This window comes from Mesoplodon bidens, assembly GCF_964165515.1.
Source record: "Mesoplodon bidens genome assembly, chromosome: 15".
NCBI classification, from domain to species: Eukaryota; Metazoa; Chordata; class Mammalia; order Artiodactyla; family Ziphiidae; genus Mesoplodon; species Mesoplodon bidens.
The window spans coordinates 84,713,737-84,728,518 of NC_138171.1; the positions used below are offsets into that span (position 1 = coordinate 84,713,737).

The 14,782-nt window shown below is 56.0% G+C and overlaps 1 protein-coding gene across 1 annotated transcript in view; it reads right to left on the reverse strand.

Annotated features, from left to right (window-relative positions):
- Nucleotides 1–14,782, reverse strand: part of FOXK1 (forkhead box K1) — a 69,278-nt gene that overhangs the window by 18,563 nt on the left and 35,933 nt on the right. Inside the window, exon 2 of the mRNA XM_081255568.1 lies at nt 4,306–4,491. Within this exon, the coding sequence (XP_081111694.1) occupies nt 4,306–4,491 (186 nt within the window). The remainder of the gene's footprint in view (nt 1–4,305; nt 4,492–14,782) is intronic.

The window sequence follows — 14,782 nt, forward strand, 5'->3', positions numbered from 1 at the left end:
GCCCCAATGGACACGAGACTAAAGCGCAAGCCCAGTCAACCTCCTCTCAACAATTTAAAGCCAAAAAACACCCGGGCACGGCTGTAGGCAGAAGGAAAACTATAAAGGACAAGGAGGGCCGCACCTTTCTGTGTAGATGAACCAATTTTTATTTCTCCCAAGTTTTCAGATGGGGAAAGGGACCAGGTGGGTGTGAGTGGGGCTGGGGGGTGCGAGGGCCACAGGTGCAGATACGGGTGCGGGACCCACTGAGGGCGGGTCTCCCAGACCAGCCAGGCAGGGCTCCCCACTGTGCAGGCACCTTCCTCTCTGGGTCACTCGGGGGAACTGAGGAAACGCTGCAGCTGGAAACTTCGCAACAGAATAAATCACTCTCAAGGAAGGATCCAAAGTTTGCCAGAAACACAAAGACCTTCCAACAGCCAACTCGACAACCTCCCAACTCAAGACACTTAACACTGCAAAGTGAGTTAGGACCGAATCTCGCGCAGCAGTGAAGCAGGACTGGGCTGCAAGGTCATGGTTAAAAGTGGTTTAGGTTCTGCGGTTGGTTGCTTAATTTTTATTTCCTACAGGGTTCCGCTAACCTTGGCCAAATTCCACAAAACAAATTACTTTTGGTTTTCATCTCTATATTACCAAAATTAAGAAACGCCTTACTCAAGAAATAGCTTCTAAAAACTTAGTATAAATTAGCTGCTCTCCTTCTGTGCTGCTCCCTTTCTCTGGTTGAATTTCAGCATTTTTCTTAACAAGAGAGTTCATTCATTTTCTGGGTGGAGGACTTCAGTGCAGGGAAAAAACCCCGCAGAACCCGCCCGCGCCCCCGCCCGACCCCCTAGGGAAGGAGGGAGGGGGCGGGTCAGCAGGGCGGGGCAGGGCCGCTCCTACAGGTGGGGCCGCTCCCCACACCTCGAGAGGACGGGCCCAGAGCCGGAGGAGGCCGCGCCGGGCCGAGGCCTGCGAGCCTCTGCAGCTGAGCCGCCGGGCGAGCGGGCCAACCTGGCAGCGGGCTCAGACGCTCCAAATGGGGACCGCGGCGGGGCGGGGCGGGGCGGGGATTGCGGAGGGGGCCACGGGGAGGGGAGGGGAGGGAAGGGGGGGAGGAGCAGGGGGAGGGGCGGGCGTAGGGCGTAGGGACGAGTACCCGGACGGGGACCGGGGCGCGGGCCGCTGCCGGCCGGGGTCTGCCAGCCCGCCCGCTTCCCCGGGGATCTGCTATGGGCGACGGGCGCAGGGAGGGTGCCCGGGCGGGGTGGGGGGAGGCAGCTGTTTGTAAACACGCCGGCCTCGCGCCTGCGCCGGGCGCGCCGGAAAAGGATCTGGGCAGCGAAACCTCAAGGGCCTCTGAGGTTTCCAGCGGGCAATCGGATTCCGCGGCGCCAAGATAAACGGATGTAAACAGAAATCCTTTTCTGTGACACTTAAAGGCCCAAGCGTGAAAGAGCCAGTCTCAAAGTTACTACTTTCCCCGCAAAGCTGTTCTACCGGATGAAGACCAGAGAGGCGAGTGCCCCGGGCGGCCCAGCGCCCCAACCCCACTCGGGCCCGCGGTCTCCCCAGTCACATGGCCGCGACTCCCCAGAACTGCGCAGGGACACCCGCCTCATTCTGCGCAGGGACACCATCTACGCCCCTTTAGAACCGCCGGCGCCTCCTACCACACAGGCGGCCGCAGCACGCGGAGCTGCTGCACTGGCTCAGCCTGCCGGCCACTGTTTTTATTCAAAATGTGACTGGGAATTATATCTATTTTATGAAGACCTCCAGGTACAAACCGAAACATTTTTCTTTCTTAAAAAGCGTCGCCAAAAAAAAAAAAGCGTCGATGTGGCTGGATTATGAACTGATGATTAGCAGCCCCAGGCCAGTCTAAGGCTGACCGCGGGCTCGGGTTTCACCAGGCGTGTCAGGGCTCCGAGGCCCACCCGGAGGCCCACACGCCTGTCTGGCTCCCTAAGGCACGTAAAACACACTTGGCCGCTGCTCCTGCAGCCGCTCTGAGGTGCTACTGGATAAAGGTGTCAGTGCATACAAGCTTTTCTATCCGCTTCACTGAGCTACAATTCACACACTACACAATTCACCCGTGTCGAGTGTACAATTCAGTGGTTTGGGTGCCTCCGGAGTGGTGTGACCATCACCTCATTCCACAATACCGTCAGGTCGTCACCCCAGAAAGAAACTCCACAACAGTGCACAGCCCACTCCCTTGAACCCCCAGCCCCCGGCAGCCTGTTTTCTTCCTCTAAGTGTTTGCCTATCCTGGACACTTCGTATCGACAGAATCACACAATGTGTGGTCTCGAGGGACTGGCTGCCTTCGCTCTGCATCATGGTTTCAAGGGTCATCCCTGTTGTACCAGGTGTCAGCACTGCATTCCTGTTTAGGCTGGAATAACCCCCCACCCTGTGGCTGTAACACAATTTCTCTCCACTCAGCAGCTGATGGACACGTGAGCTGTTTCCACTTTGGGGGCTGCTATGAATAACACTGCCATGAACCCTTGTGGATGAGTTTCCACGGAGACCTCACGACCCAGGGCGCTGCCGGCAGTTAAGGGAACCCTTTAACATTTTGAGGACCTGCCAGACTGTATTCCAAAGTGGCTGCTTCATGTTACTACACAAAAGTTTTTACCTATGCATAAATTATACACATGTAAGTAAGCGGAAGAGCATTTTCAGAGCACAGCTTCATCGTTAACTCCAGCGGAGCCCTCATGTTTTAGATTATTTTCAAGGTAGATGTCTCAAAGAACAGTGAGATGACGTGCTGAATTTCGGGTTTGAGAACAGAGCTATTGCTGGAAACCTGAAAAGAACTAAAGGAAAAAATTTATTTCGTAAATCCCTAAGGACTAAATAAAATAACACACGTCCAGCGGCTGAGCACAGGGCCTGGCGTACAGCGGCTCTCCGTCACTCACTGCTCGTCCTTGGCGTCCCAGACGTCTGCGATGCTGGAGGGATTCACCGAGGGAGAAAACGAAGCCCGAGGAGGCTGCAGGGACCCGCCCCCGGTTCTCCCACCAACTGGAGATGCGGCCAGAACCAGAATTCAGGTCTGTGACATTTCAAAGCTGTCCCTGAACTTTCTCTCCGTAAGAGAAACGCGCCCGCTCACGCTCACTGGCTCGGTAGGAAACGGACTCCAAGCAACTCAATGCAAATGACTCCACACATCATGGTAGGAAAACAAAAGGCAAAAGTGAAACCAATGGTGATGCCATGATTAACCCATCTGTGCTTCTAAGTGTAACCCTTAAAGGTGCAAAACCAGGGACCACGAGCCTGGCTGGTCAGCCAGAGGAGAGACCTGGTAAGACCCAGGGACGCAAAGCTCGAGCTCTGCTGGGAAGTGCTTCTCGGAGTGTGGTTCCCAGAGGCACCCCGGGGCCCCGAGACCATCTCAGGGGGCGTGCGAGGCCGAAACGGGCTTCGTGGCGACACCAAGACACGCTGTGCCTCTTCCACGGGCTGACGTTCGACGGCGCCCAGTCCGCGGTGGCAAGCGCAGCGCGTGGCAGGACCCGAGGCACCAGCACCAAATGCACTGGCGCTCGTGACATCGCCGGGGCCGCACACGCCAGTAAGGAACAGGCCAGCTTTGTTTCCCAATGTCCTTGATGCAGCGGTGAACTATTTAAAGTTTATTCAATCTTGATCCTCAAGTCCATGTCTTTCAACGTGTTTTATGACAAAAGGGGAAGAAGGCACAGGACCCCTGTGGTCGCAGAAGTACTTGTGCCCCTCAGAGGGAACAGCTCACCTGTCCCCTCCCCAGTCTCTGGCTACACACTTCACCCTCAGACCTGCCCCCAGGGACCCTCTCTGTATAACACGCCAAGGATGAGAAAGTTCGAGGACTTCCCTTTCTTCAAAATCTAGATTAATTTCTAAAACTTTGCAAAGGATTTCTACAAATAAAGTGTAGAAAAACCTAGTCCACCAAATCCTGGTATACAAATATTCCTTTTAAATAGTTGCACTGTCTTTTAAGACTGATACCTAAGCTTGTTTTAAAAGACCCTAGTATATAAAACTTCAAACTGGAAAAGTGACTAATTAAGTAGTGATTCTTCACTTTATAAAAGAATTCTCCAGAGAGTTTAAGTCCTCAGGTCCCTTGATGCACTTAAAATAGTTTCAAATTTTCCATCCATGGGCAATTTTCCAGAAACATACTTGATATTGTATGAAACACAGACCACCCATATCACTTTCCTCTTTCTCGGCCGCGTTCTAAAGCACAGGGCCCTGGCTTCTGCAGAGGCAGCCGCGTGAGGGGGCCAGGCCACTCACCTGATGGTGCCAGTCGGGGAGGGGACAGGGCTGACCAGGCTCCGGAGGTCCGGCTCCGGGATGTGGATCTTCAGCGGGGAGATCTGCGGGTAGAGCGGCCGGAGGGGGGACGCCGGGGCCTCCTCCTGATGGTACAGCGACGTGAACTGGATCTTTATGGCCGTGCTGGGGAAGCGGAAGGTGCACCTGCAGCGGGAGGGGAGTGGGACGTTAGGTCCAGCGGGGGAGAGGTGTCCCGGCGCGTCTACGCCGCCCGCCGTCACCAGCCGGTGCGTTCTCCGACCACGCCGCGCGCACACACCTGCCCAAACCTGCGCCCAAACCACGCCACCTCCACTCCCCTCAGGACAGGCCGGCGAGGGCACCGGGCTCCCCCCACCACGCGTGCGACAGCAATACCTCCAGCCCGGACAAGCCCCCTGGTGTCCCCTCCCACACGGGCTCCAGATGGCCAGCCGGCTTCCTGTCCGCCACGCTCGCCACGTGGATCCAGCACCTCGCAGAGAATGCTCCTTGGGAAACCGAAACGCCACGGTCACCTCCAGGGCAGCTTTTTAACGACAGGTGCCCGTCACCCAGAAGGTGGAAAGCGAACGCCGCCTGGGAAAAGCGGCAGCGCCACCTGCAGAGGCGCCGGCGGGGGTCTCGGAGGAAGCACCTGGAACCCGAGGGAACCGGCTGCCATCACCGTCCGTTCTGGCCTCACGAGCCCCGAGCCTCGTCTCCTCTACTGACAGGGGACCGCCCGCCCCAGGCCACTGCAGACCCCAGTCCCTCCCTGTGTGCGCACAGGAACCCAGGGCTCATCTCCCTCCCACAAACTCTGACCTGTAAAGCGGGGCACTGCTTGTCAAGCACACCTTCTAATGTCTAAACTGACCAGTTATCCACAAGTTGCTAACTGTGGTTAGCAGACACAGGGTGCACACCGAAAAGTCCCTGATATTTGGTCCAGTCAATTCAATTCAATTCACTTCACTGTCTAAGTAGCCAACTCCCTGCCACCTCCCAGCCACACAGCAAGCACTGCTTCAGTCCAATTCCCTTTTCTCTTGGTAAAACAACTTTGAAGAAACAAGACTGAAGAACAGGCTCTGGGACATGGCAGGTGGTGACCTGGCACCCCAGCATCCAACGGGGGTGCTCGAGAGCCTTCCGCCGGGGAGACCCACCTCTCAGGAAATGACTCAGCAGTACAAGCGTCTACTCTTGAGAGCCCCTGCCTGCATCTCACAGAGAAAATCAGGAACTCCAGCTGGCCTCACTGGCCAGTATAGATTCTTCCAGAGACACCAAGCAGAGAGCGGCTGCATGTGGCTGTCCAGGCAGAGCCCTGCAGCAGGCAGTGAGGCACCAAGACACTGGGACCCACGGCTACCAGGTCTGTATTTACAAATCTAGAAGCAGAACAAAGGGATCTTGATACTGTTCCAACAGAAGCTGTTTTCCTGTTTGATGCTGTTTTGATTCTCGGAAATTCAGCCTAAACACCAAAATGTCAGGGATGAGGATGGGGAGGTCTGGAATGGTGACATCATCCCTATGGTTCTGCTTATAGGGCCACCCCAGGCTATCTAAAAAATCGCCTGCCATCTCCTTCGTAAGCCAGTTAAAGAAACGTTTGCTGGGCTTCCCTGGTGGTGCAGTGGTTGAGAGTCCGCCTGCCGATGTAGGGGACACGGGTGCGTGCCCCGGTCCGGGAAGATCCCACATGCCGCGGAGCGGCTGGGCCCGTGAGCCATGGCCGCTGAGCCTGCGCGTCCAGAGCCTGTGCTCCACAACGGGAGAGGCCACAGCAGTGAGAGGCCCGCGTACCGCAAAAAAAAAAAAAAAAAAAAAAAAAAAAGAAACGTTTGCTGTCCTTTCCACTTCCTTTAGTTTCCCCACCCCCCAATGGAAATTTCCTCCGTCAGTATTTTGGCTAGAAAGTGACATCACACATTTGCCTAAGATGCTTTCTGAGGCCGAGGGTCTCTGCAGACCCAGAGGCTGGTCAGCTTTTGTAAGTCAGAGTCAACATTCATGCCCACCAAGTCTGAGATGGGCCCGGTGTCCCCGCGCCTGGGAACTGGCTGAGGGCTCCACACAGGTGAGCAGAGTGTGGCTGAGGTGAGCTCCACCTGTGAAGGACAGGACTGGATGAACAGCAGGGGTGTCTGTGCACATACACACACACACACGAACACCTGTTCCACCAGTGCTAGGTAGGAAGGCAGTAATGCTGACAAACAGTTAAAAAAGCATTTCTACACGTCCCTTTACCATTTGTCTCTTCCTTCAACTGCTGCAAATTAACAAAACAAGCTACGTGTTACTCTCTGCCAGAGGCGCGTGGAGTTCTGACTTCCTGCGTAGTGCAAGTCCCTGTGTTAACGTGAGATCGGACTACAACCTCGAGATCATGTTTCAACTACAACTGTCAGTACCAACTAGAAAGAGGTTGTGGCTTCTGGCCTCGGACAGAGGTCACAAGACAGGGGAATCTTAGAAAATGGGGTTTAGGGTGAAGATGAGGAAAGGCACGAGATCCGGAGAGAGGAGCTCTGGGCGGGGATCAGTGCCTGCCTGGCCCTGGGCTGAGGAGGCAGATGCCGGAGAGCATCGTCAGGCCCCCTTCCCTCTGCTTCCCAGCCTGACTTCTGCTGTGGGACCACCTGCTGTAACCCCTCTGCAGCCCTGGACGCTCTGAGCAGGAGAGATCACCTCCAAGACGCTTTCCAGTTCAAATCCAAGATGCTAGACAGACAGTACATGCGCACAGACTGGGGTTTCCGTGCAACAAAGCACAGCGTTTTATAGGTCAGGGATTTGGGCATGTCATCCGTGGCAAGCTCTACTGCCGTCCATAACGGACAGCAGCAGGACAGCTTCCTACTGGAACGGTGATTTTCCAACTAAGGCTTAACCACAAACATGTTCACATTAGTTACTGCAAGAGCTATCTCGAAAGCGTCTCCTGACTCACTCTTCCAAACGTTATCCTGAGGCAGCTGATCTCCTACCCAGGAGGAGGAGGAGGAGGAGGCAATACCAGGAAGCTGCTTAAGTTTAAACAGATGTCTCCCCAGGGTGCCCACCGAGGTGGCCAGCTGTTACTTCTCTCCCTGGAACATTTTCGTTCTGGTTTAGGGCCCTGGCTGGAGCTTCCGTGAGCGCGTCCTGCAACTAGAGCTCCTCTCCTGAAGGTGCTCCACGTTCAGGCTGGACCCAAGCGCACTCTGCCTGTGCGTCGGGGTTCCTGTGAAGGTGGGGATGCGCGCTGGAAACCGCCGCCCACCAGCCCAAGGGAGGCTCCGTGCAAGCACCCGAGTTCTGCACAGAATTCTCGCCCTGCTTTGCAGAGGCGACAGACAGTAGTCTGGTGGCTGCCCGGCGGGGGTCCTGCAGACGGGCGCGGGGCTTCCTTCCTTCGGAGGCGACGCAAACGCCCAGCCATCGGCTGTGGCGGCAGCTGCACAATTGCCAGGGTCTCCTGAAAACCACTGGCCTGGACGATCCAAGTGGGTTCTTCGTGCAGTGTATGAGCAGCACCCAATCGAGCTGTTTTTACTTTTTCATATAAATTTATTTATTTTTGGCTGCGCTGGGTCTTTGTTGCGGCGTGCGGGCTTCTCACTGCAGTGGAATCACTGTTTTTTAAAACGCTCTTGCCCTGAAGCTCCTACGCCCGGGCCCGCTCTAGTCTGGGAGCGTCCAGAAGCCTGGGCTCCTGGAAGTTGGGCCAAACTGGTATGGCCTCGGTTCCCTGTGAAGCTGCCCTGTTCAGTGTCGGGTCAGAGATCGCTGCATGAAGGCTGGTCTGGCCCCGCTCGGCCACTAATGAGCCTCGGGGCCTCGGGCTGTCACCCACCTTCATTCCCATCTCGTCCTTAGGGAGGAAGCCCCCCACCGGCCTCACCAACAGGAAGTTGTCAGAAAAGAAACATAATTTCCCTGTCGTCATTCAGTCCTCACGGAGAGGACACGGACCACCTGTGTCCCCGGGATGGGAGGGGGGCACCACCTTGGCCACCCACGGGCTGCAGCCCCAAGAGGCACCTCTAGGGAAACACAAGGACCCTGGACAAGTAAATGTGACACAAAAGAAAACTTCATAAGGAAGGCTGGGTGACAGGCTTGAAAACACCTCCCGGAAAAGACGAAGAAAATACAAGAAAACTTTGGAGGCTCAGTCCAGGAGGGAGAGTCACTCTGCAGAGGACGCCCCTCCTCAGGCAGCGACGGGGAGGGCGGCCCGGGACCCTGCTTCGTGGCCGGCACAGAACTGCCGCTGGCCAGGAGTCGCCAGGCGGTCACACAGTTTGAAGTACAGGGTGCAGGCTCGTCAGAGGGCAAGGATGCAAGTGCTGCAAGCTAGAACTCTGGTCACCTTCCCCGTGCCGGGTCCAGCGGTCCCCCGAGGTACCGGAGAGCGGAGCCTGTGTGCCCAGGATGCCACAAGCGGCAGGTGGACCAGGGGGACCACAGGGACCAGCGGCCGGGGCAGGAAACGGTGCCACCGAGCGTGCAGCCTCCGTGGCCTCAAAGGAGCCACGACTCGGGTGAGACAGGTAGAGAGGCCCCAGCCCAACGGCAGCAAAGACCAGAGCAGGGTTTTCAAGAGGGGCCCCCCCCCAGAGACCCTTGCTGTGCACCTGACCTGCAGATGTGACAGAGACAACGTGCTCGGAACAGCCCCGACCGGGCCTGCGAGGAGGCGCGACCGTCCCTCCCCCAGCTGCCCGGCCCGGGGCGCCGCCAGGAAGCACAGCAGTGTCGTCTCTGGAGCACCTCGGAGGAGGAGGAGGCCGGCGGACACAGAACCCTCCACGTGCAGACATGGGGGCAGCCGGGCAGGCCCCCCGGAACCTGCCCCTTTGGGGAGTGCCTTTGAGAGCAGAGTGACTGTGACCATGAGTGTGCGTCCCGCTCCTCCCTTTTCCAGACGGGAGCTGGGACCGCCTTCCTCTGCTTCCCCTCGGCACAGCGCTTCACAGATCCACCACTCGGGGCACCCCGATGCGGGGGCGCACAGGTAACAGAGACCCTGGACGTCCGCGATGCGGTCACCAGGTGGGACTTGGGCCGCCTCCCTTGACAATGGGATGAGTGGTTTTTACGTCAGAATAAGGGTCACAAACACGTGGGGGGCCGAAAGGGCAGACTATGATAGCGATGCCTAGTCCCCTGGACGTGTACCCTCTTCTGCTTCGACACTGAACTCGTTTCAGCTGGACGCACGGCCGCCCGACTACGGACAACGCCTCTCTGCCTCTTGTGCAACCATGAGACTGTGCTGGTTAGCGGGATGCGATGGTTCGTGCCCTTAAGAGGAAGACAGCGTCTTCTTCACTTCTTCCCTTCCTATGGCCAGGATGTGGGTGCAATGGCAGGAGCTGGAGCAGCCACGCTGGGCCATAAAACGGACACTGGGTAACAGAGCAACGGAACAGAAGAGCCTGGAGCTGCCGTATCAGATTACACCAGGACTGTTATACGCAAAAGAAATCCACCTCCCTTGCTATCCGGACCTTCGTTACAAAAACCAAACCTCTGTTCTAATTCTAAACAGCTAAAGAGCTCCCTATGAGGAACAGCTGAATGAACCACAGTGCACATTCACGGAGGAGTATCATGCAGCCATTTGAAAGGACGCCTTCCAGGACTGTTTGTCTCTGGGCAAATCTCTTAATGCATCTGATCTGTTCTCCTCATCAGGAAAACTGGGGTATTTATGGTGTGTACTGTGTAGGGGTCTCGTGTGAGTATCAAATGAAATAAGCAAAGTAGTTAGAAGCTCACACAGTACCTAGCAGGTAATAGGCACTCACTAAAATGGGCCCATGGAGGAACATTAAAAATGCTGATGACACAATGCCAAGTGAAAACAGCAGAGACTAAACGGTCCAGCACTGTGGCTAAAGGCCTGGGATTTGAAATCAGACAGATCTGGTTTGAGAATGGGCCGCTGGGACGCTGTGGGGGACCTGGGGCGAGTGGCTGAATCTCAGGCCCCTCCCTGGTAAACCAGAGACAGACAGGCAGGCCTGGTGCAGCAGGAGCCCTGGGGCAGGCGAGGCGGGCACAGCAAGCAGCCGATGACACTGGCTTCGGTCATTCTTGCAAACATCCCCGGGGTAGGAGTGGTATTTGAAAGACCTCGAGTCTTTCAAAATGTTTTTTAAATGTTGTAACCGTGTCCTTTAAGAAGTGAAAGACTCAAGAATAGGGGGAAAAAGCTGTTACACATTTGATGACCAGTATGTTCAAATTTTGAAAATAACCACAACCTAGTAGTGGAAAAATGGTCAGGCTTGGGGGCCAGCTGACAGCCAGTGGCCCCGCCCTCCCCCGCCGCCGTGTTCTAGGCCAGCAGGCGGCTTTTCCGGGCGGGCCCCAGACAACAAGCAACCCTCATTTACAGAAGGTCTGCAACTGGCACACCAGAGGCTCTGAGTTTTGTAAGAACTCCAAAGAACAGTAAGACAGTTCAGAAAATGGTTTTGAAAAACCTTTTACATATACAGTCCCCAAATCAAAGGATTCTGATCATCTTAAGTGTTTTTAACCTAAAATATCTATTTCTATTAAAAACGTAATACATTTTGCTAGAACATCTTTAAAAAACAAAACCCAAAAACAGAACCGAGCAGAGGAGGCTGGAGGCTGCAGAGGCCACAGTTCACTGCTGTGCTGGGAAGCTGTGCAGACCGGCGAGGGGTGAGCACGTGATCCAAACACAAGCTCCAGCCAGGAAGAGGGAATGAAGCGAAGAGCCCAGGCCCCGGGAGGGCGGGGCGATGACCGTGCTGACCAGGCAGCAGCTCCGCAGAGTCCCAGACACAACAGCAAAGCCTCAAGTCATCCTACTCCAAAAAAACTGACGAGTGCTGGTGTACTGAGAGGCCCCCGTCCCTCCTCCTCGAACCAAGGCCACCCGCAGCCTGGACCTCAGACACAGAGGGTCCCAGCAGAGCCGCACAGGGTCAGGCGCCCTGGGGGGGAACCCAAACCATCTGCCCAGGGACACTCTTATCCCTCAGTGGGGAAGCATCAGGTTTAAGACAAGCAAACAAAAAATGACTGTGTAAGTCGAGCTCCCAAGCTTTACAGTTTGGAAGATCAAATGAAGCAGAAAGTCCAATATATCTGACAAAGCAAATACCTTCCAGATTTGCCTGAAAAACACCAAAGGTTATCCAGTTGGGTGAATGGAGGAACTAAAAGATCAGAATTCCACTTCAAACGTCCTGGCTTCCTAAGGTTCACTGCCAACTGAACGGGCACTGCAGAGGCACATCCTGCACTGGGTGGCTCAAGTGTGGACCACAAGGCCGGGCTCTCCAGGGATGGAGCTTCAGACACAGCACCACCGCTGGGATGGACACGGCGACAGCAGAGCTCGCGGGCGACGGGCTGCCACCAAGCACAGGGCCTGGCCTCGTACCAGCAGACTCACATTCTTCAAGATTCTGTCCCCAAAGGCCACCCCCTGTACGGAGCCCGCCTCAAGGGCCCCTGCTTATCCCCGCTGGGCTTCCCAGACCACGGGCTCCCAGAGGGAAGTGTCACCTCTGCTGCTGCCTGTCACCTCCGCGCTGCGTACACACATGCTGGTGCACACGGCCAGGAGCTCACCACGCTCCCTGTCTCCGTGTAACTTAAGAGTCTATCGGGAGGTAAAGGCGGGTGTGAGGCAGGAGAGCGACTCCTTCCACATGGGTGAGGCACCCCGGAGGGTGTCGGCTGAAACCCAGCGGCCAGACCACAGGGAAACGATCAGACTTTTCTGACCCTGGGTTAACCTTGCAAGGACATTGACAACATGCCTTCTCTGTGTTCAGCAGAATCACTCAGCCAGAGAATCAGAGAACAGCTGGCATCCCTTTATCTCACATGGAGGGCAGGGGCCACTGATTTCACCGCTCAAATCCACGTCCACAGTTTTTACGGAGAGAGACTTGTGTGAAAATGGGAGCGTCTGCTGGCAGCCCGACCACCGCCTGCGGGCTGCAGACACTCCACGTGCAGAGCCCAGCCGGCCACAAGGTCAAGTGCCACGGAAGATGGATGTGGGGGGGTGGGTACTACAGTGGTCTGTGCAGTGATCAACACTGGCCCATTCGGACACTAACCTGATCTGAAGTCAGATGCCAAGATTATCTCCACATTACACATAGCTTCTCCCTCCCGAGGACAGGGTGTCTAAACACGAACATGAAGACCCAGGAAAGAGCCAGGTGTGACGCAACAAGGACTAGCACGAAATAAGTAATAACCACATTTACACTTAAAAATTCCACCCAGAGAGCAGCAGTACCGTGCTTCCTCAGGTCAGGGGCCGCCCCCTCCTGGGAGAGGATGCGGATGTGACACTAGGAACCTGAGACTGGTCAGGGGCTGTGAGCCGCTGGGACGTTAACACTTCCAGTTACCCAATCTGCAAAACCGAGAGTCTACTGCCTAAACCTTAAGCAACATGAAATGCAATAATGTAACATAATACAACCCAATGGAATGATAATACTAATTAAAAAGTAGCACTGGCTATTATTTATTACATGTGCCAGGAAACCATGCACTGAGCAGGTTAAGTATATCGACTAACCGGAATATTCCATCTCTCTGGACACTTGAGATATATTTACATACGTGTCTTTTAAGGACATTACGGTCAGGGCTCTGTGCTATTACAGCACCTATAAACCTGAGGGGCAGGAAGAAGAGCCTCCAGGACAGGGCGGCTGTTGCACTGGGGGGTGGGGGTGGGGAGAAACAAGAGGACAGCAGAACTCTGCTCTGCACGTTGGTTTTCTGGGTCCTGGCAAGGCCCAAGTTCAATTCTGTTAAACTTGGCCAAGGAAGCGCTTCAGAAGCTGAAGGCAGAGCCCAGGAGGCGCTGCCAGAAAGGTGTGGTCGCCACCACTGCCACCGCCCACCGTGAGGGTCGGGAGGGAGCACGTCCTTCCTGAGTGGACCGTTCCAGGCAAACCCACGAGCCTCCTACCCAGGCATTACCACCCAAACCAAGACCTTCCTTTTGATACCAGCCTCGGAGATACAGCAAAGCTCGAGAGGGGACCCCAAACACAAACCTCGGCTCCACCTCCAAAGAGAGCAAACAGCCTTTGCTGTTAAGGAAAAAGAAGAGACAAAAGTTCCATTTGTCGGAACACGACAGGAGCCGCGTGTGACTGCTTCCGGCCCGGCTCGGCTCCCATTCCGAATTTGGGAAATCCGACAGGCACCCTCGGAAACCGGACGGAGCGGCCCTGCACAGAGGCTGGGGAGGGCGGGCGGCTCCCCTGCCCCCCACCCCCAAGCACCGCACGAGGCGTCCAGCCCATTTCCCTTAAGAACTGAAACCGTGAAAGCTGTCGAAGCGCCCAGGGAGGTATCACAGTCGACAGAGGTGGAGAAAACCTTGCCGCCTGCCGAGGCCGAGGCCGAGTGGGATGGAAGTGCACCGCCCTCGCCCTCGTTCCCAGGGCAGCCCTGCTGATGTCAACACACAGCTCCCCCCGTCCTCCCCAATGGGCCCCAGCAAGGGGAGAACGGGGCGGGGGTCCAAGGGCCTCCCTGCCGGGGAGTTGGGGGTGTTCCCCCAGGGCAGCTCCCACACCCAAAGGAACCCAGGCTTCACAGGGGAGCCGATCACGGGGCCGCCAGGGGAAGGCTGGTGAGTGAAGTTTGCCAGGCAAGTTTCCATAATTTCCTTGTAAATCAGGTCTTTGAGGGAGGCCCCTGAAAACCTCCTGTGCTGTAATGAGCGAACCCCAGGCCGTCAGCTGCCCACACGACACTGAGTCTGCCCACGGCCAGCACCGTGGCCCTGCTCTCAGCACGGTCACCACTGGGGGCTCCAGACGTCCTCTGGCTAAGATTTCAGGGAAAACCTACTCACAGAGCACTCCCTTCACTAAGGAAGTACTGCCAACAAACGTCAGAGGCTACAGTGAGAACCCGGGCACAGCTTCTGAGGGTTTCTAGAACCACACACCTTGGACAGTCCCTGCAGCAGGGACATTGGGAAGGAGAGAGGACACAGACCGCAGCCCCACCTCGTGGGGTTTGTCTTCGGGCAGCAATGGAGGCGACATCAAATGTTCACTTGGACACACACACCCCCGACACGACCAAGCCCCAGGCCCAGGGCCTAACCCAGGTCACCTCTCCCACGAGGTCCCTGTCAGCCAGGACCAGGGCGCAGGCGGCAGGGCAGCCACGCCACTCACAGCTAAGCTCAGTTCCCCTGGGAAGGGTCTGCGCAGGTCCCAGCTCCCGCAGGAGAAAGGGCTGCGTTGCTGTTTAAGAAGTCTAATTCTGAAATGAAAACTGAACGGACAGCTCTCATCATCCTCCTTATTTTTCAGTTGTTCCCCAGTTTTCCTGTGCTCCTTCAACGGAAATCTAGGGGAGCATCCAATCCATCTCTTCCGCAAAGTCCAAGGTGAGCTGAGGTACTCACACCTTTTTTTTTTTTGCGGTACGCGGGCCT